The 26,322-nt window shown below is 39.8% G+C and overlaps 1 protein-coding gene across 6 annotated transcripts in view; it reads left to right on the forward strand.

Annotated features, from left to right (window-relative positions):
* Nucleotides 1-26,322, forward strand: part of TENM2 (teneurin transmembrane protein 2) — a 501,281-nt gene that overhangs the window by 376,900 nt on the left and 98,059 nt on the right. For 5 of the 6 annotated variants that reach the window (XM_065644312.1, XM_065644313.1, XM_065644314.1 and 2 more), the window contains 4 exons: nucleotides 4,412-4,534; nucleotides 13,638-13,843; nucleotides 21,693-21,888; nucleotides 24,707-24,808. In XM_065644312.1, the coding sequence (XP_065500384.1) occupies nucleotides 4,412-4,534; nucleotides 13,638-13,843; nucleotides 21,693-21,888; nucleotides 24,707-24,808 (627 nt within the window). The remainder of the gene's footprint in view (nucleotides 1-4,411; nucleotides 4,535-13,637; nucleotides 13,844-21,692; nucleotides 21,889-24,706; nucleotides 24,809-26,322) is intronic. The other variant, XM_065644317.1, reaches the window with a different exon arrangement.

Below are 26,322 nucleotides of genomic sequence, written 5' to 3' on the forward strand. Positions count from 1 at the left end.
TGGACCAATTTCTTTTTCAGATGAAAAGAGGCTGGCCTGCTAGAGGTAAACAAAATAATATGACCAGATACACCCTGACAAAGTGAGCTCACAGTTTGATGAGGTCATTTTGGATGACAATAATTTAGGGTTTAGTAAGCATGACAACTTGGAAAATTAATATATGGAAACATTCTGAATTCTGTTCACTTTGTAATCTTCCCGTCTTTTTGAGTCACTTAGGGAATACTGAATTTTCTAACAAGCAAGTGGTGCATGTCTTCTAGACCTCAGCTGGGAAGATGCCGCAGGAATGGGGAAATGGGAAATCACGGATCTGCATATTTCGCCCTTTTAGAAGGAATAGCATAAAGGGCTAAGTGCAAAACCTGTCTATTGGCAGACGCTGAGTTCTAGTACAGGGAGATCTCTAGTAAATGAAGCCACCAAAGGTCTCTCATTTTAAAAATACATGGTCAAGAGTGACAGGAGAGTACAAAGGAAGGACAGAGCTTTTGGAGCCTGGAAACCATTGTCTGTTAGACTAAGCTCTAAACGGAGCAAGTGTGGGGTTTAGGGCCAGAACGAGAGAAGACTGAACGAGTGTGAGGACGCTACTGAGTCTTAGAGAACATTCCAGAAAATTTTGCTTGTAAGTTTTGTCATTTTTGCGTCTGTGGATTTGTATACCTTTTGGGATTTTTTAAAATAATGTGTGAGTCACAATAACTGCCTCTATCTTATGTAAGTCTTAAATTGATCCTTGACAGCTCTACCACCTGGAGTGATGAACTAGTTCTCTTTGTTCTGGACGGGCACACAGGTTTAGCTGCCAGGCACTTTTGCTCTGTGTTTGTGTGTGTACTGGGGTGGGAGTGAGAGCTTGATTATTACTTTTTACCTAAACCCCAAAGGTTTTACTTTAGAATTTATTTGCTTTACATTCTCATTTTTCGAGAATATAAATACACAATTCACTATCCTGAGTTACTAGATGTTGGTGTTAAATGAACCAAATAAACTCTGACAAGCTCAACATTTAAAAAATAGGTATTAGAGATAAGAACTTGAAAAATATGCTTAAATGTGGAGGGGGAAAAAACCAATCAAACCTACAAAACGTAAGTGCTCTGTAAAATATAATTTATGAACACACCATACATATAGCAGATAAAATGGCACTTTTTTGTGTTTTAAATCTTCAGGGATGTGTTTGTCCCTGAAGCTTAATCTATAAACCAAATGTAGAGCTCTGGAAATGTGTTCAAGTAAGTGGGCCGGTTTGGAAAATCAGCGCTCATGTTGATGATGATCAGTTTTGGATTCAGCTGAGCATCCCAAATCAGCTGTCTAGTGAATATCCTTTGGAGAAAATGTGGCCAGTACTGTAATAGCTGATGAAAGTGTGTCTTTGGGGAAGAAGGCAAAGCCACAGCATCACAGATTATTTAGTTTTCGTTTCAAAGAAAAGTAAAAAAAAAAAAAAAAAAAAAAAAAAAGGAAACAAGCACAAATGCACTAGCCCAAATTTCTCTTCTGACACACATGCACTCAACTTCTGAGTGAATCTCTGTATTTCTAATTAAGCGGGCTTCTACTTATTCCTTTGCTGGAGGCATTTTTTGTTTGATTAACAGAACAAAAGGTTAATCGTATAAATTTGCCATCTCCTAGCGTTGTGAAGCAGGAGAGCATCGGCAGCTCCTCGTCCTCCCTGCTGGGCTGCCAGGCGAGTTTGCTGTGTGCAATGCAAACACCAGCGTTCCCCTCAGGCCCCTGTGACACACTTTTCTTCAGGTATTCATGGTAGAAGGTGAACGTTCCTCATGTTTGTGACTTCAGTTGTCTTAGTGGAAGTTTGTAGATCACGTAATGGATACGTGAGCTGTGCAGGAGATTGGCATCTTTTCTCTGTAAGGGACTATAGCAGACGTGCACATCCCTGCCCCGTTAGAAGAAGATCTAATTGCTCCTACCTAATGTGCATCTACAATTAAAACAGAGCAATGGAGTTTATTAATAAAATCATGACATAATTGGAAGCAGGTATATCTTTTTTAATTCCTTGTTTGAATTTACCTGGTAATTATAAGTTAGCAGCTATAATTCTCTTGGACAGACTATTAGTTATGGTTTCCTTCTCTCTTTGTTGTGAGGAATGGTTCACACTTGAAGCAGCAGAATTTCATCTCTGCAAGCGACCTACATTTGTATTTACACTTGCGATTAATAAAAAATACACAATTGCAACTGAGAATATACACACTGAGAGCAACCAACCACAAAAGTCTAATTCTGAGGCTCTGCAATTCCCCAAATCTTTCTGTGGTTTCTGCTGGCAGGGGTGGGCCAGGGGACTCCGTCTGGAGCCCGGGCTGCAGATCGTATGGCCATTGCTGGCCCATGCAGGCTTAATGGGGAGAGTCTGTATAAGCGACTGACTTGCTTGTTCTTTGAGCTTTATCAATAATTTTTCAGTTTCTTTGCCATACTGAAAAGAAAATTAGTTGCTTGAGCTTGGACCGAACAGCCTTTCAAAACACTTGTTTTGGCAAAACAAAGAAGTTGTGATGGAATAAAACATTGACCCACATAATTTTTTAAAAAATTTTCAGGAAATTTAATTTAACTTCCTAGAAATTAATTTTGAGTAGTTTCTCAGCAAAACATCGTTTTCAGGTTGATACCTGCTATTTTTTAAAATGTCAGATGCTTTAATATGTTTTCAATTTTGCAATTTTGGCATAAATGCAAAATCTGGCAACTGTCCTCTTCACATAAAATGTCTCCTGATTTTAGTTACTATCCTTAGACATCTGCTTGTACCATAGGTATGTCTGGGGGAAGGTGATGGTATGAAAGCTATCTTGATTCTTAGCTGCTTTTGTCTAAACTCTGCATAGATTCTGTGCTGAGGGGTTTCCAGGAGTTGGGATTGGTGGATTGTGGGGTTGGGAGGTGCTTTGTTTTGTATTCTCGAGTTTCAGGAGTATGTGTATGAATAGGTCACATGCAAATGGATTCCCTGTGTGCAGAGATTATCTGAGTGATGTCTCAAGCACTGTAAACTGCAAGTCCTGTGATAAAGTCCTTTTGCCTTATCTATCCCCACTGTTTAATCTCTGAACACTTAGCCGTGTGGCCACTGGTGGTCCATTTGTGACCACAGCAGCTCTTGCACAGTTGCTCGTAAGTGCATGCAAAATATCTGCTCATTTTATGTGGATCTGACGTTGCAGAGGTGAACAATTATGAGGGTGCTCATCACCATTTTTACGTTCTGCCCCTAAACTGACAGTGAATCCCCTCAAACACCATTTTAGTTTATAAGTGAAAACGCTGCTCTCTGTGGTGTGCAGGTTTTTACGTACACCTTGTGTAAGCAGGAAGAGCGCTGATGGTGAATGGAGAGAAAGGGAATAAAAACAGCTTTGTGGGCTTTTCTCTCCCTCACCACTCCTCAATACGGGGAGGATGCCATAGGGATAATACGATGAAAGTATGGAGATGTATTCAGGTAGCTGCTGTTTATACAAGCTGAAGATGCACATAAATCCACTGGCTGAATGATTCAGACCTGTCAAGTCTCATGCATTATGCACAGGACTTACTCAATTAGCCCCCGCCACAGCGCCTGCAACTCCTGCACTCCCGGAGGTGCTGCCGTGGCCTTTCTCCCACGCTGTACCCGCCGTACCCACGGGCCTGTCCCCGGCTCAGGGACGGCCAGAGGGGCCACGGGGACATCAGCGGGCAGGGAGACCTGCCCTGGCCGGGCTGCACGTGGCTCTGCCGTGCGGCACAGGCAGCCGATTCATACACTGGATTAGAAAAAGGTCAAAGGATTGGCAAAGACCTGGGTCTGTCAGGAAAGTTTAATCTGCAAAATGAAGCCAGAGGCTGTTAAATCTGTTGATTTAAATAAGTTGTAATAAACACCAAATAATTGCACTACAATGTCATTAGTATACATAGGGCTGAAGCTAATTTCATAATCAACGTATAAATTATCACATATAATTTAAACTCGGAGCTGGTATTTGCAGTAGCGCTTTGTTTCCCATTTTGCATCCCCCCCGTAGCGTGTGAATCGGCGAGGTATTGCGCGATACCAGAGTGAAGAAACGCTCATCTCTCTGGATTGTGAGCACTTTTCCTTTTGTGTTTCAGTGATTGAGAAGATCTGGCAACTGAACAAAAATAAGACAGATACACGTGAAATCACCAGGGCTTGCTTCTTGTTGTTGTTGTTGTTGCCTTTTTTTTTTTTTTTTTAGCTTATTAACAATCCTCTGAGACAAGTTGCTTTACCGTGTTTTCCAAACGATGCTTAATTGCAAGGAACCGTAGTTTCTCCCCCAAGTTTGTTGGTTGTTTTTTTTTCCCTCCTGTGCACGGTGTATTGACGTCTCCCGCCTTGTGTCTCCGGCAGCGATGCACCTCCTGGGGCTGAACTGGCAGCTGCAGCCGGCGGACGGACACACCTTCAACAACGGGCTGCGGCCCGGCGGAGCGCCCGCGGAGGACGGCGCGGCAGCGCCACCTGCCGGCAGAGGTGAGGCGGCGGCACCGCGCGGCGGCGATCGCTGTACATAGTCTCCGTACACCGGGATGGTGCTGGATGTAGCGTGTATACACCGAGGTGGTGCTGGATCTAGCGTGTATACGCGGGGATGGTGCTGGATATAGGGTATATACACCGAGATGGTGCTGGATGTAGGGTATATACACCGAGATGGTGCTGGATATAGGGTATATACACCAAGATAGTGCTGTATGTAGCATATGTTCAGCGAGATGGTGCTGCATATAGCGTATATACACCGAGATGGTGCTGGATATAGCGTATATACACTGAGAGGGTCCTGTATGTATTGTATATATACCGATGTGGTGTTGGATATAGCATATATACACCGAGATGGTGCTGGATACAGTGCATGTACACCGAGATGGTACTGGATATAGCGTATGTACACCGAGATGGTGCTGTATGTAGCGTATATACACCGAGATGGTACTGGATATAGCGTATATACACTGAGAGGGTACTGTATGTATTGTATATATACCGATGTGGTGCTGGATATAGCATATATACACCGAGATGGTGCTGGATATAGCGCATGTACACCGAGATGGTACTGGATATAGCATATGTACTCCGAGATGGTACTGGATATAGCGCATGTACACCGAGATGGTGCTGGATATAGCGCATGTACACAGAGATGGTACTGTATGTAGCGTATATACACCGAGATGGTACTGTATGTAGCATATATATACCGAGATGGTACTGTATGTAGTGTATGTACACTGAGACGGTACTGCACAGAGAGTGTATACACTGAGATGCTACTGCATATAGCGTATATACACTGAGGTGTTACTGTATATTTGTATATACATTGAGATATATGCAAAGTCTGTTTTAAGGCTGTTTTTAGCATTGCGGGGGTTTTCTGCATTCTGCTGCTGGTAGTTTGCTGCGTGTGTACAGCTGTTCTTATTCTTTGCCTCTATGCACAACACCATGTAACTTCTAGAACCTCATCTACTAACAAAGCAGCACTCCTTCATCTACTAATGAAGAAGTGGTCAGTCAAAAAATACATGTATGTTTTACTAGGTACGATATGTCCTGTTTCCATGTATCACATAGAGATCATAGAATCAGAGAATGGTTTGGGTTGGAAGGGACCTTAAAGACCATCTCATTCCACCACCCTGCCATGGGCAGGGACACCCCCACCAGCCCAGGTTGCTCAGAGCCCCATCCAACCTGCCCTTGAACACTTCCAGGGATGGGGCATCCACAGCTTCTCTGGGCAGCCTGTGCCAGGGCCTCACCAGCCCCAGGTCTCAGAGAAAATGATTGACTTAGGGGGAGAAGTTCATTGTACTGCTTGGGAGAAGTCAAGAACTTCGACTTCCAGACAGGAGCAAATCCTTGGGTTTTTTCTTTCTCAGCTGTAATTCTAATGGAAAACATTGAGGACAGCATAATTTGACCCATGGTGAATAATCTGTCCTGTGATATGAGCAATGCAGGCAACAAATGGCTGCTTCTTCTAAAGAAAAACTGTGCTGCAGTGGAGGATGGCAGATGGGGCAATGAGAAGAATGAAGAAAAATCTAGAAACAGAAATACTTCCTTAAACTGAGAAAGGATATATTAAAAATGCAGAGAAATTAAATGTCACAAGAAGGATTTCAATTGTTTAAATTGAATACTTTTTTTCTGGTGAGATTCAGGTGTTTTCTTTGCTACATCATAATAAGGCTTTCCCTGATTATTACAAAGATTATGTTAAGAAGACAGACCAGAACATTTCGGTTAGTTAAAGCACCTCTCGGACCTTAGTGGGCTCTGAAGGTGGGATGGAGTGACTGAAACAGCACTTGCTATCGGTCAGTGGAAGAGTTCTGTTCAGAGCTGAACATCTTCCTCTCAGGACCTGTGGCTCGTATTAAACTGGCTGATTGCCCAAGCAAGGGTTACAAGGAAATGCTGACGCAGGATACTTGCATTGGTTTTATTGGAAAAAAATTAGTTAAAATAGATCTGGGAAAGGAAGCTGAGTGGTTCTTTAGCGTGCCAGATCATTTCATGGATTTGTTTCTGTTTTCCATAAATGATACTGCTGCACCTCAGCTTCGTCGTGTTTTCCGTGGAGGGACGAACTTGGGCATCCTCCTTAACACGAAAACCTACATCATAGTGGTGGCAAAAACCTGTAGGTTTTCAGACAGTGGTTTGTTGGCTTGGCTTTCATCTCTGACTGACTGTAGGTCAAACTGGGCGAACAGCACATCCCTGAGTAGAAGGCAGAATGTTTGTATCACTGCTGAAATTCTTCCAGATTGTGCACAGGTGAGAGACCCTATGGTTTTAGGCAGGAACCTGAAGCGCTCAGGTCTGCAATTATGGTCACTTAGCAGACAACTGCTGTGTTTAACACGTTTCCAAATTCCCTCCCCTGCAGCTTTTTCTTGCCATCTCTGTGCAATATAGGGCAGCAGGACTGTTGAATTGGAATGTGCTCGTCTGCCTGGGGCAGCTGAGTGCAAATCCTGGCAGTTTGTCCCAGCCCCACTCTAATTAGCTCTGTCCATTTGAAGAGGCTGAGGTGCCAGCTGCTTTGGGAGTGGTAACCTGCTGGAGAAGGAGACAAGGAGACACAACTGCTAGTTACATCTGAAATTTCTGCAGTTAGCTTTCCTCAGAGCAGGCTGGAAAAGTTTACTTCTTCTTCTGACATTTTGTAGAAGGTTGCTGAAATGTTGATAATCTTGGGGAAGGGGGGAGAACGATGTTTAAGCAAGTAATCGTCCACAGTGGAATAATATGAATGACAGGTTTGGATGAGCACCAGGACTGTCTAAAAGACAAATTCTCATAGCAGGCAAGGGTGAAAAGTTGTTCTACCTCACCTTTCTTTTTATTATGTCCAAGTTAATATTGCTATCCCAGCAGTTTTGAGGAAAGCCTCTGACAGCTTTTAACACAACAACGCATTTCAGGGCTCAGGGCTCTGGCTGTGGAGAGTGACCTTTCTATAATTGACACAACTCAGGATGAAGCCATTCTTTTCAAAACATGGGTCTCCCAAAGAAACCTTTAACCCCTAGACTGAGAACGGCCACTTAAACACAAGCTGTGCCTACTCAGCAAGCAAGGCATTTTAAAGTAGGGCAATTTAGAAGGGGGAAAAAAAAGGCAGCAGATATTTCAATTTGATCTGCTTGTTCCTTATTAAGAGACTAAATTCTGGTATGAAATAATAAAAGTGCAATTTAAGAGGAATGTAAATTAGTTTATTACTGCATTTTCCTTTCCCAGTGAAAACAAAATTCACTGTTGGGCTAACACAGTTGCGGGTTCTTCGTAATTACACACTACATCTCACTGATACTGGGCATGTCGGGAAGGAGCAGGCAAGTGAAATGGGTAGAAAAATCCTCAGTGCTGCTGTAAAACTGCAAGTGAAGTCCACTGTGCTGTGATTGTAAACAAAGCACTATATATATATATATATTTGCCTTTAGGCTCTAGAAGTTCTACTGAATTAGGGGTTTAGATTAAGAGACAAAAGTAGAGAGAACATCCTTTCTTAATGCAAATGATAAGGTAGTGTTCCTTTATAGTGCATAAAAACCTGCTGCCACGTAATTGTGGAACTGCTACAGGGATGAGACAATAATGGCATTAAAAAAACTTTCTGAGAGTGAAGCCAATTTGTCTTTTACAGTTGTATAAGCATAACATTAGAATTTTGGTGTAATAAGTCTGTATTTGGGGGGGACTGAATTACATGACCTTACGGGATTTTTCTGTGCCTAGATTCTGTTAATCTATGCCAAAAATGTATTCTACATTTAAAATTATGTAGTAAGCTAGACACACATTTCCATGAAATATGTGGCTATGTGCCATTTTGTTTCTAATTGATGGAATATACTATAAAAGTCAACTTTAATCATTTCAGGGGACGCCTAAAATAAACTACAAGTTATGTGGAAATATCCAAACTAACACCAGCCGCAAATCCAAGTAGATAATGCTTCAGTGTAGATTTTTGTTGTTTATGACATATTGTCTTTGGTGTGCTCACAAATTTAGCAGATTTCCTAGTAATTCCACATCAACTTAGTATTTTTTAACTTTATCATTTGCTATAGTAAGGTTCTATAAAGCTGAAAAACACAGTAAGAGATTGTGGTCTCTGATCTTAGACACCACATTTTAAAAGACACTGCGGATAATTATGGGCAAGGATTGTGGAGCTGAAAAATCACCTTTTTTTACCATAAATATACTGACCAATTGGAAAAGGTAGATTTGAATGTGTGTTCTGATACGCATGTAATCCAGGGTTTGTGTCTCTTCAGACCAACCAGCTTGATCCAGGTTTATGCTCAGTTTATGAGATATGTCACCAAGTCTACCACAGTGTGTGGATTTTGAAACCACAATTACAGTTAATTAAATGGTAAAGTCTTGAAGTATCATGAAAAATAGTTGTTTCCAGTTCTCAAAATCAGCATTGTATATATAATGACAATAACAACGTGAAGAAAGTTAAATTTGACACCATCTTTCTTACTTGCTTGAGAGAGGGGAACACCAGAATTGTACTGATCTAGCAGGAATTTGCCTTGAATAGGTCTGGAAAGCTGAACTGAGCAGTCATTGTGAAGCTGGATAGGTTGTCTTCTCTCTCCAAATGATGCTGAGGACTCTGCCAGATGCTGCAGCTCCAAGTCACGTTTTGGTTTGCACACATAAACTGTTATTTGCTAATATTTGCCCCAACCACGGTCCTGCTGAACCCTCATCCTGCTCGTGGGCATCAGGACTCAGTAACAACTGGAGGGAATTCTTTGTCATGTTGCAAAAGATAAAAAGATGAAAAACTCACACCTCATTAACAATGTAAGCATGACTCTTCAGATTTCTATTATTTCCTTTCAGATGCTTCAGAAGATGATCAAAATGTAACAACAATCAATGTATTTTAAATGTCACTTCCGTTGCCTTCATTCAATTTAATCAAGACATGCCTTCATTTTCCAAGTGGATTAATCTTATTAAGTAGTTACGTGGCTAATGTAATGTAGATCTTAATTAATGCTTTAGCAAGCCGAAGTGTTAATATGGACGCTCTGAAGGCTTCCAGATGTGGTCTGCTGAAAATATACCAGGCTCTAGAGCTGTCTTAGCAGAAGCAAAGTATTTGACTAAGTTCAACAGAACAGAAGAGGAATTTTATTTTGGTGATTGTGTTGGTGGTGATAGTATGAGTTGCTGTGTTTAAAGTTAGGTGATGAAGTATATTATAATAATCATCAGAGATGATTGTTATGGCGATGCAGAAATCCATGCCACTAGGTATTTGTTCTTGGTGAAATGCAATGAACTAACAGGTCTTAATTTCATTTCAGCTATAATTTGCTTGTGATTCTGAAAACAATCAATCTTGTGAAGTCATGCCCACATGAATGTGAAGATGTGCCTATGTTTTTAGGTGTATCAGGTTATTAAGATGTTTCTTAATTCCACCTGCAGGGCTAGATTGTTTGACTGCAGCTGAGCCAGAGCAGTGGTCTTAAGCAGACACTGTCTTTGCAGAATTTTTTTCCTTTCATGACAGTAGAAATATGAGATACTGATCAGCAAATGTGAGATTTTGGTTTTGTTCCAGAAGCTGTTTTACTGGACTCCTGAAAACTCATACAAATTCAGAAGCTTCCTTCCTCCTCACTTCACAAAATAGCACTCATTAGTACCTCAGCATCTTCAGCATAACTGAAGTTCAAGATGTGTCATAGCAGCTTCTCATTTTCTGGCTTTTTACTGTATTATAGGTGTGGGAATTTGTTTTGCATCAGCTGTCGATCTATTGTACACATTTCAAAAAGAATCTGTTTTCACTTGGGTCCTAGGGCACTTAGATATTACTAGCAGAGATCTTGAAGCAGGAGTTCGCACAGGAAGTGATCAGTGTGGCAATAGTGTGTAGCACTGATTTTTCCACTGAAGAAATTTGTATAGAAAAATATTTTCTACTTTTTTTTAGTTTCCTTTCTGGACCAGTTAAGAATTGTTTGGTCATATGAGTAGCAAATTTATCCAAGGGAAAAAAATCAAGATGTCATTCAAAACCATAGTAATTCCTGCATATTCTTTCTTGGCAAAAAGTCAGTAGAATGTATTTCTATATTGAAAGGTTTCCTTTGCACAGCTGTAGTGTAATTTCTTTGGAATTCTGAGTCATCTGTGAAAATCCCTAACTATATAACAAACAGGAAGAGAAAAATAAGTTAGATAAAAAGATAAGGAAAGATATTTCTGCAGCAGTGATTTAGGAAAGTAGCCTGTAATAAACAGTCAAGTATACCTGGTTTCAGCGTAGATACAGTTCTGCTCCATAGCTGACACTGCTTGACATCAGTTAAATTAAAGGCTGACTGGGCATGTCCTATCAGCTGCCACCTTGAAAGTCACCTCCAGCGCAAAGACGGGGCCTGCTGACAAGTTAGCAGAGGGAGTTCACATCGTTGTTGTCATGTATCGCCTGTTTGATAGCTTCAAAGGCAAATATACTTGAGCACTAAAACAGTCTTTTCAAATGTATATGCCAAAATAGTAATTCAACTGGGTAAATAACACAGCAGTTTAAATGAATAAGTGTTATTTAGTTGATAAATATATGTTTGACTATGTTTGACTGAGCGACTGAAATGGCTCCCCCGGGTAAGATGCAGAATTATGCTTTTAAAACTCTCTTTTGTAGATGTTTATAGAGAAGAAATCACAGAAAAAAAAAATCGAGTATCCATGGCATAAACAAATGAAACTCTAAAACAGTCACCAACAGCAGAGATAATGATGTTGGGATTTATTTGTTCACAATAGTATGAGTAGTTTGGGTTAGTCTTTCTTTCCAGATTTGTCAGTTTGTCACATCTGTAACGTCACTTAAATGTAGTTGATGTTCTTTGAATGTGATCTGTGGTGGTCCATCAAAATGGAAAAGCTTCTAAAAATAGCTGGAGGGAGTGAGTCAGGTGGCAAGATACATTCTCTGCATTAGGAGGTGAAGACTGAAGGGAGCTATAAAAGAAGTTTCAGAGTCTCTAGAGACAGAGTTTATAAGTGAAGCTGTTAGTGCAGAAAAAGCCATTGCACATCTAAAGCTAGGACGATGTTTTGTTTCCTAAGTTTAAAAAAAGTAAACCTACTGACTAACAAAAAGAGGTTCAGTGGTCATATCTACCTGGCATTTCATTTCCGTATTTCTCAGTACCTAAGTGTAATGTTGTGCTCAAAGGAGATGAAGGAGCCCTCAGTCTTAGGCTGACCTCTCAGCCCTGCCACTGGTTCCAGTATAGCATTCAACGGGTGATTCTATGTGCTCTGTACCTGGTTTTCTTATGCTTGCAGGTAAGATCTAAGTTAAATTCTAGTGAGATGGCACCTGACTTCATTGAGGTAGGGACTTTGAGGCATCTCTGTTGCAGTAATCCATGAAAAATGAAGTCATGTATGTTTTCTAAAACATTATAATGTTTGAATCTGGTTGGTATATTCTTGGGCGGCTCTATAGGCCTGTTGCTTGACGTTCTCAGCCATTTTTCCTGTCTTCGCAGCTTCTAGCACTTTCTTTTTTTCTTACTGCTGTGATGTTATTGTAGACCCATTAGCATAGAAAATGAAGAAACAAACAAGTTGCCAAAAACTGTATAGCAGTTGGTATTCTGAGCATTCTTTTACCATTTCAAAACACTGCTAACATAATATCTGTTTCATTATGTACAAGTGTAAGTGCTGCTAACATAGATAATTTGGAATCTATAATTGAAACCTTGCTATTGCAACTCTCTCAATTAAAGATAGTCAAGACAGAAAAGCGGTTATGTACTTACCTGCTGGAGTTATATGTCATTCTCTACCATCCTGTTACAGTCATACTGTGCTGCAATATATTTCAAAAGTAACTTGCCATTTCTTGAAAATAGCATTACACCATGAAAAAAAAAATGAAGTAAACATTGAGCCTTTTACAAATACTGTCAATTTTTACAAATACTGTCACTACCATCCAGTGTGTATTAATAGTTATATTAATGTTACCTTTAAATTTTTGTGATTGTTAACAGACATTTTCTGTGGTTTTCCAGTCTTTATAGTATCTGTTGTAATAATTTTAAAATGGATTTATCACCATGTTGTTTGACAATATGGAACACAAAATCGAACATTGCTATGTACTGTAGCTTGAAAGCACTGCTAACTCTTCGCATATTGCGCTCCATGTTTAAAATATGTGTAGCCTCAGAACCGTCCTGCTCAGCTGAGAACAGAGGGGATTTGCACCATGTTTTAAAGGTTGGCTATTTCATGGGCTGGAAGCCAGAGCACTCAACCAGAAAGGTCTTGTGCCTTGTCTTCAATAATGCATGCTGAAGAACCATCAAGTGATGGATTTTAACTAACCACCGCACAAGGGAGAAAGACTTGTGGGTAGTCCCTGCTTCAGGCAGAGAGAACTTAGAAGGCAGCACATCGAGTTGTGCTGAGTTTCTTTCAAGAGAGAGAAGATGCATCTTAGAGTACAGACGCTGTCCTCTAAATCCTTTTCTGTGCATTTCATTTCTTCTGTCAAATCTCTTCTCTATGACCTGGAGTTTGTTGCACTACTTTACTATATAAAACAAGGGTAATAAAAATTCGCAGTCTGTTCATTCAGATTGAAGTTACCCCTCCAGTTCACCTTTCTGATAATTTTTTTTGTACGCTGGTTGCCTAGAAGGTGCAGCTGAAAAGAGCACAGGGAGATTTGCGTGTGCTTAATTGTCTCTCTACTGTTACTATATTTGATCAATAAAGAGCAATTGCAGAATTAAAGGGTTGGAAGGATTAGGGGAATGCAGATGCTCCGCCAAAAAATGTTCACAGCCTTCTTACTAAAAAATACAGGGGGCAAATTCTTACACACTGATAGAAACAGCAGCCAAATTGCATCAGAATAAGAAATGAATGGTTTTTTATTTAACAGGTGGTATTGCTACAGGTGTTCATCCTAAATGAATAGAAATACAGTATTAAAACCAGTTATTTCATCTGATTTATATTTGCTTTTGTTCTACAGGACCATGGGTCACTAGGAATAGCAGCATAGACAGTGGAGAAACAGAAGTTGGCCGCAGGGTCACCCAGGAAGTGCCGCCTGGAGTTTTTTGGCGGTCTCAGATCCATATCAGCCAGCCACAGTTCCTGAAGTTCAACATATCCTTAGGGAAAGATGCGCTTTTTGGTGTTTATATAAGAAGAGGACTCCCACCATCACATGCCCAGGTACTTTATCAATGTATTTGTTGGCTTTAAATGTCAAAATGTACAAGTTCAGAGCATCTGTGTTAGATTAACGTTGGAGCTTATGGACCTCAAGTTTAGGGATTCTGTTCAGTATCCTGGGAATTACTTAATTTGTAATATTTGGCTGAACACTCTGATATCAAGATATCTAGGTTGTTACATACCTCAAGAGTACTTTGATGAAATAAGTAATCAGTGATGATGTTCTTGCCATTCAGGTTTCTAAAGTAACTTGCAGTTTGTCACCCAAGGTTTTAAATCTCTGATAAAATCGTGGCACCAGCTGGGCTAAACCTATCCAGTGATACACCAGTCTAAAATGATGAGTGATGATGGTCAAGCGCACAGTATCAAAGCACTGCGTACAGTTGGAATGCATGCATGGCTAGATGTGTTAATATATAATTTTCTATCTTTGTGGAAGTTTTAATCTCCGCAGGCTGTTGGAATGGCCTTGCTGGGGTGTGCAGCAGACTTTGGCAGCGCTGCTACCCAGCCGCATTAGAGAACATAATGCAGCAGCCATGTGTTTGATAGCTTTAATTTGACTCCTTTTCCCTCAAGGGCGTCATTTAGGTCTCTCTCACTCAGACATGGGACTAGTCTTGCAGTCGGGAAACCAAATTCTTCTTGACTTCTGACCAACCTCAGGGATGAAAACTCAGTAACACCACCACATTTTTACAGTGACTCTGTAGTACAGAGCTAAGGGCTGTACATAAAGATGGTTTTAAAGTTAGTGAGACCACACCTAAGTATCTTTTCCTTCTAGGTTGTCCAGTGTGTTTTTTACTTTCTTTGCTGTGAGAAGATATAGCCATATTTCTGTTAAAGAGAGATTTTTTTTTTATTATGATTATATTGAAAACTCATTAATGTGAATCAAATTATTCCCATTTACTTAGATTAGAACTTTAATGAGAAATAATATATTTGCAGTTACACATACTAAAGGGAAAGAAACTTGCTTCTTTAGAGAGCAAAGGAAGCAGAAACAGCAACCAGCTTTTGGAAAAGACCCCTTCCTTCATGCATATCCTTGCTGCTAAAAATCGGTTCTTTATTTAGAAATTATCACCTAAACTTAAATGCTTTACTTAGTATATGATGTAGAACTTCATAATGCCTTTTGGGAAAGCCCCATTTAACATTTCTAGATGCCTCGTCCTGATTTGCAAAGAACTGCTGCTACTTTTTCCTTTGGCAAAGCTGACTGCAATTACATAAATGGTTAAAATGCATGATCTAAGCTAAAAGCCCAGAGGCTTTAACATAATTGCATTGCTACATATTTCCTGCAAGGAGGTATCAACCCTAAGTGAACTGTGTCTATGTGTATGCACAAACTCATGGTACAAACAGTGAACCAATTAATTTTGTGAGGAAAACTAAACTTACATTAAACAAATTTTAGATCTGCTTCCCAATGTGAGAGGCAAATTTATAGAACTGTTCTGCATTGCCTCTTGTTCCTTGGTGTTTATTATTGCCTGTAGTCTGAATTGAGAACAAATATCTTTAAGCAGAGTTGGGAGGAAAGGAGAAAAGAGGTTTACATGGGTTTATGACCGCTACTTCTGTGAATTTGTGAACAAGGAGCTTTGGCTATCCGAACTCCATCAACTTTCTGTAGTATGCTGGTTTAAAATGTTCTGTGAGTTATTGAATGGATATATCCAACTGGTAAGAATTAAGGATCAGCAGTCCACAACCCAAGGAGGGGAGGGCGAGTGGTTGGCTTTTCCCGTAGCCAGAGATTAGCGTGCAGCATCCTGAAGCTCCGTACAAAGGCTAGAAAATTGGGGAAGTTGTAGAGGGCTGTTGACTCATTTTCAGCTGTTGCCAGACATGCGTGGAACACAAAAGATGTCCACGGAATATGTTCCAGGGTGAGAGCCTTTCTTAAGAATGTTTTATTTGGCTATAATGCTTCAACGTGTTGTCTTGAGGGCAAAATTATATCTGTGGATCTTTAGCTGTTGCGATGACTTAATGACATAATTCATTGAGCGTGTCTCATTTAAATCAGAATTTTGGCTTTCACTTCCCCCGTCATTGCACCATGAAAAAAAACCCAGCAATTTAGTTGAGGAAAACAGACAAAAGTATAAATCATAAAGTGAAAATGGCTTAGGGTAACCAAAGCTCCTTAGCAATCATCAAGGTTTGCTATAAATACAAGTTAATTATAATTGACTAAGACATGATGGAGGTATGCCTGTATCTTTTACAAGAAATCCAGTTGGATGTAACTGGTAGTACAAAATATTGTTTTAATTCTAGCTGAACTTTAATTTCTATTCCGTTGTGATAAAATATATTTGTTCTAGGTTTCATGATGATGTTCTCATCTGAGAAGGCTATAATCAGGCAAAGTTTCTCTTTCTTTCACTCCAAATTACATGGATAGGATATAAATTTCTTGATGTTTCTGTTAAATTAAATAATGAGAAATATCAGTTGTGTTTCCTACTGAGCTGAATTTCTCCTCAGAGAACCTGTTTTCCAGTCTTTGGAGGAAGCAATTCCAACCCTCTTCCATAACTGGAGTTAATGAAATCCACCAATACAATCTGCAGAATTACTTTCCCGTATTCATGCTGGGTCCTGATGCTTGTCAACAGGGTGGTACAGCAGAGGATGGCTTGGCACTTTTGCCCAGCAATCAAAATTCAGCCAAGCTGCTACCAAGAGAAAAAGAAAGCAAAAGAAAAGCCTTTAGAAAAAGAAAGGCAAGCTGTTACAGACCAGAGCTAGCGAAAAGAAGCCTTGTTCTGACAGAAAGAAGCAGAATGGTTTGTATAAATGAGAATAGTCTGAGGTTGACACCAGGAGGTATTTTAAAATTGAAATTTAAAATCCTTGTTTTTGCAGGTTAGGGACATGAGCTATAAAGCGGTGAACAACTACACTTGACAGCTCATCACTGATCAGTGCTGATATGTCAAGCCAAGTAAAATCCTTTGTGGGAACAAGTCAATAATCAGCAAATTAGGTACATGATTAACCTGAGACAACAAGATGCAGTTCCTGTCTGAGAGCCCTGCTGAGATTTAACCTTCTCAGTATTACTGTTTAGCAAATATTCCAAATGCCTGGTTTAGTCAGTCAAACTGTAAACTTGCCCAGCAGCAGCCTGTGTGCCATGTGCATGGGGAATGCAGCTCTAGAAGAGAGCTAAAAGTACAGTGTGGAGTGGCAAGCAGACTAGAAACAGCAATTTTGCTTTCAAGCAAAATTCTTCCGGCCTGTGTAGTGCTACATAGAAATAACAAAATACATGTTGCAGGCGTCGATGATCAATAGGAAATTAGTAGAAGATAGTCATATTAAAAAAATTGATAATGTATAGAAAATGAACTGTAAATGTCAGATAAGGCAGGAAGTGACTCTTCAGAGATTACAGAAATTATGATGTTACTACACATCCAACATTCCAAATGACGCATGAAATAAGGTAACCTTACAGAAACATCACTGTAACGTGTGAAGAAGGCAGTGCATGGAGTTGTATTGTTTCTTTTCCAGCAGAGTGTTTTATACTTATAAATTTTTCATGTCAAAATGAAAACCGTTTTCATTTAGAACAGGAAATGGCTTTATTTGAAACAACTTGAATAGCTGAGGAGCTTCAGTGTTACCTTGGTTTTTAGCCAGTGCTCAAACACATTGAGGCGCTCTGACCACCTCCAAGTGCTCCGGTGCTGTGATTGCTGATCGCTGCGTTGTGCTGCTTGTGTTGGGTCACGTTCAGATGTTGAAACAAATCATTTGGCTGTCACTGTGGGTATCAGATGTTTCACGGATGTGTTTTAATGAATAATTACCAACTGGATTTTATGAAGAACTAATTTTAAAGCACTTTGCAAACAAGTTGCTCTGACATGTGTTTTCTTGGCTGCTTAGGTCTTGCGGGGCTTTGGCATAAAGAGGAATGCTAGCCACAAAGCCAAGCCTGTTTTTTCCTTCCCCTTCAATTTGAATATGCACATCTGTTATTAAGACAAGTGCTCTAAGAAATCTTTCTTTTCAATTCCGAGTTTCGAACACAGGGATTTTGCAGAGGCATGCAAGTGGTTTCAAATCTAAGAAAAACCCAAAGGTGATGCAGGCTCTCTGCATCTTCAGCCTTGACCCCTGCAAACTCTCTGCTTTGCTCTGCTCTCACACCTGGATGCACCTGGGCTCAGGGGATCTGTGCTATATGGATGGTGTTGTGCAGTATAGTCTCTACCGTATATGTAAAGTTTCAAAACTGTTTTGCTGGCTCCCCTTGGCTACTGGAAGACAAAAATCCTCATTAGCCTATGAAGAAAGTGCATGAGAGGAGGAGAGAAATCACTGCATTGGAGAAATGATAAAAACAAATTGCGCAGAAATTTAGTATGAGATTTAGGTTTGTAAATAAACGTATGCAGTAGGCTTTTGGCATGCTGTGTAGTAAAAATAAACTCACTGGGAACGTGAATTTGGAATTTTAGAGAGGTGTGTTGGCAAGTCACTTGCTTATATAGAGCTTTAATCACAGTAAGTACTCCCCACTGCAAAACTGAACTCTGAAGATGTAGTCATGGGATTTTTGATGCATTTTGTTTCTGAGCAGTTTTGGCCCTTTTTCTGTGACTTTTGGTATGAAGCTATGAAATATAAAGGATTGTAAAAAGAAAAAAAGTCAATGTAATTTCCAAATTACTTCAGAGATTCATTTTGGTTTGACAGATCCAGCCCCTAATTCATGTGATGTAGCTGTCTCTTCCTTAGCAGTTGTGTGTGTTACATTAGAAATTCCACAGTTGCTTTTTTCATGATCACGAAAGTCCTTTCATTCTTCTTCTAATCTATGCATATTTGTCAATAAATAGCTTTAAAGCATGAGCGATACCTCAACACAACATTACATAAAATTAATCATGCAAATTTGGTAAATCTGAAAATGAACAGGGCCACAAGAAGCGAAATGATGATTCAGGTTAACAATGTGAAGAAATCTTATCCGATTATGAATTGACAGTACCATCTCGGTGACCTTTCACTCAGGGGTTTTAGATTTTGGGGCACCTAGTATGTGCTGACACATTAAGATTTGTACACCCATGGAACCACCAGCAGCTACATTATCTTCCTTCTTTTTTTCTCAGTCCTGAGGAATCTAAAGTGGAATAAAAATGTGTTGTTATGCTCTGTATCAGTTTGCACTGGTGTTTCACCATTCATAAAGTTATTTGGGTTTAGGTATTTTGCTTTTGGCTGAGCATGAGGTCGTTCCTCCTAGACTGATTAGAGAGCGGAGATAACAATCTTAGCTTTCCCAAAGTTAAAACTGTAGCCTTATGGGGAGTCATGCCAAGGGACCTGCTCTCACTAGGTCACACCCCATCATCCTGAAAAGAGATTCTGCAGCTAAAACTACTTCAGGCAGTTTCAGCCTGAACACTCTTCCCCTTCGATCTCACCAACTGCTGAGCCTTCTCCGCGATACGAGGTAGAATCAGCATCACACAGAGGGGAGGCAGAGGCGCCTGCCAGCACAAGCAGAGACGAACAGCGTGTTGCCAGTGAGAAATGTCAGCTTTTATTGCCGCTTCCTCAGCTGACCCTTTGTGAACGATTGTTCTGAAGAGCAAGGTTTCTTTTTCCCAAGATGTTGCCAGACTAATAACATTTCCCAAGGAGGTGATGAGTCTGTCCTTAACCTCTGACTGTTGGACGATAGGTTTTAGCAATATTTCCAAATGTCATTGATTTAAGAGAAAGATATACGTGTGTTTGGCACCTCTGATACTGTGAAAGTTACTGGCGTGCCAGAAATCTCTAAATCTCTGGTGTGTGTTGGCTAAAACGCACTAATTTACCTGATTTACTTTCTGCAAAAATCCTGTGTGAAAAAGGCTCAAGTGGATGGCAAGCTGATACTAACAGTTTGCTGAAACTTTTTGTTCCACTTCTGCTCTTTTCCATGATTAAAGGCATAGGAGAGAGTGGATAATGCACTTGCTGTGACAACACTGTGACAAATTTCCTTTGTGGCTGCATATTGGTGTCATAGTTCCACGTTTCACAGGAAAGTAATAGTACCTCTGTATTTTTCCCTTTGTCGTAAGGCCGAGTGTATCAAGGACTCTATATAGCTCATATGGAATGGTTAGAAAATTTCAAGTAGAAATGTCAGCTTTTATACCTCAGTTTTAGATAGATACCTAACATGGTGCTAAAGTGTCAAATCAGTCCATCTGTCCGTCTCTTCTACTAGAAGGGAGAATATTCATTATTTTATTGCATATTGTGTATTATTTGCTAGAACTCACAGCTAATGAGTAAAATTTGGTGTACAAGACAACCCTCTTGGGACGTTTGGTCTGTTTAGGATGCAAGATTTCGGTTTTCTATTTAAACTGAAAGCAAGTGAAGGTGTATGTTTTCTCAGAGCTGTCGCAAGCACAGGCTATATGTGCTGGAGATAACAGAGGTAAATGCAATGCAACTACTGGCAAGCAAGCACATACTATTACTGTATTTTATTGAACACATACATCTTTCTTTAGACATGTCTATCTATATCTATCTACTCCTACATAGATAAATGTGTCTAAAACAAGATGTGTTTTCATAGGGGACTTGTTATACAATTGTCAAAAGATTAGATATATCGTTTTGGTTGTTTCTTAAGGGCTTCCCTTAGATAGGGACTATGAGAGCTGGAAGTTGAGCATAACATCAGCTTGAGAGCTCCAGAATCACAGACATTAAAGACAGGAAAAAAAGCCTATTAGGACAGCTAGTCCAGCTGCTTTGTTATGCAGAGTTATTCCCTGCTGTAGATTAAACAATATTTCTTCCAGTCCTGTTTAATTGTGTGATGCCGTGGCATCTCCATTGGGAGGCTATTACTAGAGCTTAATAGATGGGAAGCTTATCTGACATTCATCTTCAATTTCTTTCTTTTTTTAGTTTCGTGCCATTAATGGTGCCATCCCTCTTGTACTCTAAATAATCACTTGCTCTGTTTGATCCCTTTCCAAAGATTAATGTAATGTTCTACCTTACTTGGAAGCCATCCAAACAGAAATTCTCGGTTTTCCTTAATATAAGTTCAATTCCTTCAGCCACTTGATTTGTGTTATTCCTTTCCATGCTCCCTCTGGGTTTTGTAATCTACTTGCCCCTGATTGTTCCACATGCAAACTCAGGTAAGCAACTCTTACTCCACGATGTAAAACTTGTGCAGTGCATTTTTATCGGGTGCTGAATTATGTAATATTAGACAAACACATTTCCTGTTTGTTTTCACGTTCCGGGGGCTTCCATTCAGTTATGTGTGTGGAGCTAGATCTGAGACTTCTGTTCCTCTTGCAGCAAGAATCTATTCTAGGCAATTGCTTGGAAAAGGCTGTGTCTCTCATGGCTTGAAGGTTTCCAGCTTTGAAGGCTGGGTAGGAACCTAAAATTTGATGGGTCAAATAATTGGTTTCAACTTCTTTCTCAAAACCCAGCCTGTCAAGAAATACCATTTTTGTATTTTTTGATCAGCTATGCAGAAGAAAGATGAATAATTCTGTGTTACTGTTTAAGAAAGGATAAGAGTCACAGAATCTCTGTTTGTTCCATCGTTGACTGGTAAATATTAGTGTAACATTGACATGTTTTCCAGAAATACCATTTTATGACAAGGTAGAAGAGAAAATATAGTGTCAGATTTTGAGCTGAAATATCATTCTGTATTCAGGTCTGTTTGTTCGGGGGGTTGATTGTTTGTGTTTGTTTTGGGGTTTTTTTGTTGTTGTGGTTTTTTTTTTTTTCCCCTTTTTTTCCCTGTTTTTTCACCCTGCAGTACGATTTCATGGAACGCTTGGATGGGAAAGAGAAATGGAGTGTGGTGGAGTCCCCACGGGAACGTCGGAGCATTCAGACCCTTGTTCAGAATGAGGCCGTGTTTGTTCAGTACTTGGATGTGGGTTTGTGGCACCTGGCATTTTACAACGATGGCAAGGACAAAGAAGTGGTCTCTTTCAGCACAGTTATTTTGGGTAGGTATCTCCAAGTTGAGCATTTTTCCTCTCTGTACCTTCCCTTACTTAAAGTTGTAAGACTTCATTGCAGTCTTCAGTATTTGGCCTGTTTATCCTTACGCTGTGCATTTTTTTTTTCTCAATGCTACTCTGTCATGAAGTCTGTAATGGGGTGCTGATTTTAATTTGCTGATTTCTCTTTAAAGATTTTAGAATTCACATAGAACTTGAGTGTAGTTCTGGAAAACAAGACTCAGATAAGTTCAGACTGGGTTGAAGCATTCCCCAGTTGATATTCCCCTCCCTTATCTCTGTCATTTTTATACTTATTTGCTTCTCTGGATGAGCTTCTTCACACCCAGGTGGAATAGTATCCAACAGGACAGCAGTTTCACCTTAGCAGAAAGACAGCACAAGAAGCTGACACCTGCGAATGAGATTGTTGTTTGCAGTTACCCTAGGGATTGAGTCGGTTAATTAGCCATATGCTGCCTTAAAGTTTGCTGCTCACCTAACAGTGGGTCGTCTGCTCCACGTGGTGGAATGAAGAGCAGACAAACATCTAGCCTATGATCTGAGAGGCTTGCTGGTTTTTTTAGAACAGGCTTACATTTAGTTGAAAATCAAACTGAGTCTAAGTTGCCCAATTTTATTAGAAGATCTGTTGAACTTTGAAGGATTTAATGAACTTTGCTGAATATCTTGTCACGGTGGCATAAAAAATTCTGAGATAGTCTGTGTGGTATTCTGTCCTGGCTGGTGAAGTGTTAAATGGCACTAGATTGTAAAAATCTGTAGTTCCTTTTAGTTCAGGGAAAGAGAAACTGCTAAAAGTCCAAGTGGGTTTTTAGGCTTGGTGAAAAACAGTTGGAGATCTTTTCCGGTCTTGCCCGATTAATGGTATGAAGCTTATTTTTTTCCTTTCACATTAGTATAAAATTCAGTTTGTTGGCTTACATCCCAAAGGGTGTAGGAGGATAGCCATTACTGTGCCATTAAGTGTGAATATCATTGTTTCTGTAAGCCACAATTAAGATGGAAAAAATGATTTTTCTTCCATACGTGGTTTTGTAAGAGCTACTAGGTGCTGTGCATTTTGATATATATACGTATTTGCATATTTGCCCGTAGAAGGCTTTTTCTGCTTCTCCAAAACCAAGAACATTTGTGCTTATATCGCGTTATGCCCCTCTTGTACTTAGAACACCTTCAGCTGTGACAGGTTGTCCTTAAAAGAACTGCCTGGTCTAGGTACAGCTTTCAAGAGCATCAAAGGTCTAATAGTCAGGTAGACTACTTGGTAATGCAATAACAGTAATTGGACTGAAATGTAGAGAAAAGTACAGTGTCTTATCCAGTTCAGAGGTTCTTCTACACACAACTAGTATCAGGCATTTCATAATCAAAGGATCTGAGACAGCTGAAACTTCCTGTGATGTGGAAGAGGAGAAAGAATAACATAAATTATGTTAACTCCCAGACAATACTAAATTTACCATGATTTTGAATACATAGATGATGCTTTTGTGTGCCATGAAGCAAGGTAATGAATAAATCTATAGACAAGCTTCTTCATGAGGCAAATTGATATCTTTGAGCATTATGTTTCAATTTTTCTTTTCATTGTTTACATGAATAATTTCAAGAGGCCAAGCTAATGACATCTGTGAAAATTTGCTTTAGAGGTTTTTTTTATTTAGTGTCCTGCAACTGTGAAATTAAAGTTGTGCTTGAATCTTTTTCTTCTTTTCAGTTTAATTTGACAGAACAATACACTGTATGGTTCTGCTAGTTCCAAATCAAAAATTCATTTTCTGTGTTCTACAGCTGCTGTTTCTTTGTTGTCTGCAACCGACAGAGCCATTTAGTTTGGGGCCACAGGTTCCACAACAACAGGGAATAATAGTGAAGAGTAACAAAGTTCCAGTTAGATTTTTTTGTCCCAATAATGCAGTGTCGCAAACACGTTCCACTGAAATGTAACAGCTTACAAATGAAGGTGATTTTAAGAATTAATTGCAAAATTGGAATTTGATTTCTAGACTGTTACTATGTCAAGTGGTGTATATATTATCCAAATAATAACAGAATTTGTGGAAAAATCAGTATTTTTGGTACAGCTGAAATGTTATAATCAGGCTGCTGTGCTTACCCTTGTCAGATTATTGGAGTCATCAACACTGCAGTGAGTCAAACGCTAGTGTTAAACCTTGTCCTCTGTTTTTACAGGCCTCTTCTTCATCCTCTTGTGTAGCTGCTTACACCTTTGTTATTAATTTTTTTCAGTATAAATAATATTTGCTGGAGTGAAAGACCTCCTTTTTGTCATGTTTAGCAGACATTTCTGTCAGCTTAATTAAGGAGGCTTTAAATGTCTGTAGAGGGAGAAAAAGAGATGCTCCTTGGGATAATCAGCCTCACGTGGAAGGGTGGTTGTGCCAGGTCCAAGTCACATTGCACAAGGGAGATGGACGATTTTCCTGATGAAGCGTTATGTTTGCTGCATAATATGAGTTCAAACAGAGCTGTCAAGGTCTGAAGAGGCAGCCTTGTCTGCCGGTTGGACCAGCGAACTTTGAGTGCTATCAGCAGACTTCGAGTTCTAATAGTGCTCAGAGACTTCATAAGGGACCCCAGTATATCACTAGATCTCTATGCTTACTCATGCTGCCATAAAACTTGGCACCTTTCTGCTTCACCTGAACTTTGTGGTGTTAACATTATCAGGGGTTGTTCTTCTAAGTATTGAAGGCAAAATAAACTGAAGAAAAATCAAGCAAAGAATTTGTAGCCTAACTAGGAATCAACTAATGTGCCTGTGATGCTTGTATTTCAGATTCGGTGCAAGACTGCCCACGGAACTGTCATGGGAATGGCGAGTGTGTATCAGGTGTCTGCCACTGTTTTCCAGGATTTCACGGAGCAGACTGTGCTAAAGGTATCATTTTCCCTATGTTTACAAATAACCGCAGAGTGTGTTTGTGATGTATGGATCTACAGTGCCTGCTAGTTAGCATGGGTCCAAGCTAGACTCAAATAGATCAATATGCGTTTTTTTCCTTAGATCTCTTAGTTAAATATGATCAAGTGGAAGTATTGCTTCGTTGCTGATGAGCTTGCATAGCTACAACTTTTTTTGTGTCAAAGGTAGTAGGCGGAAAGAGCAGAAAAGATTTGTTTTCTGTAAAAGTCGATGGATTATCATCAGTGTTTTCTGAGAACCACTAACTAGTCTGCAACAGAAGACTGATTATCTATCTTTATTGATAGTGTGTAATATTCTGGCTTGGCTGAGCCTTACTTCTAGTACGTAGCATCTTTCTTGCATATACAATTGCTCTTTGACCAAAGGACGTTTGCCTTTTTTAGGAAAATAAGTAGGACTTGATAAAGTCTTGAAAGAAACATTTTCTGAAATGTCAATTGTAAATTTTTACCAATAAAATGGGAGATGCATGATTATCAAGTATTAAACAGAAATCTAAAAGACATTTGTGGATTGGCAGTATGCGTTTACTAAGTTTTTCTGAGAGTTTGGGATAGCCGTCATAGGGAAAAGATTCATAAAGGAGGACTTGTTTAGTTTATACAGCTAGTAGCACATATGTTGTCTAAATTCAATGACTTGGTTGTGTTCCCTGCTGTTCCTGAGCACAGTCATAACATTTTACAGTTTGTTTCCTCCTTAGATTTAGGCACGTTAGCAAGATCATATGTTTGCAGTTGTTTTCCACAGGTTGTTAGTGTTCAAAAGGGGAAAGCCTGGTGCTTTGAAATGCCTTGAAGGGCCTTAGTAATGTGCTTATTTCTTCCCAGACTCCTGATCCAGTCCCAAGGACAGTTTGTTGTGTCCCTCCTCTTCCATGGCTGTAGCAGGGTGGCATCCAGGATACTCATGCATGTCTGTGAAATACTCCATGAATAGCCATTGTAGTTGCACTGGAGCGAGTAATTTCCATTTTGTGACTCCATATTTGGCTCTTGAAGGTGCCATAGTAAGAAAAAAAAAAAAAAATCCTAAGGGCCTTGGAAAAAGCTAGTAATGTTAATTCACTGCTAGCCCTACTCATTTTAAACAATACTTCAAATACAGCATGCATGTTGTTTGATTACGTGAGAAGTTAAGACACTTGGTAAATATGTAGAGGAGATATCTGTATATTACAAAGTAAATGGTGTGATAATGTGTGCTCTAAATAGACGTTGACAGGTGTATGCGTTTCTGTGCAAGTGTGCACGCAGTGACTGTGCTCCACTGCCACTCCTCACACACACGGCCCGTAAATCAACTCATCTGCATTTGGAGTTGTGGAGCAACCCTGCATCGTGTACTGAACCTCTGTGTAACGCTGAATTCTGTGTTAATACTAGAAAAGACTTTGTTCAGGCTGTGTCAGATAAATAGCTTTTTTGTAGGGTACTTGTCAAACTGTACCTGTCAGGCTTTTCCTC

Source organism: Caloenas nicobarica, chromosome 13, assembly GCF_036013445.1.
Source record: "Caloenas nicobarica isolate bCalNic1 chromosome 13, bCalNic1.hap1, whole genome shotgun sequence".
In the NCBI taxonomy this organism is placed as follows: Eukaryota; Metazoa; Chordata; class Aves; order Columbiformes; family Columbidae; genus Caloenas; species Caloenas nicobarica.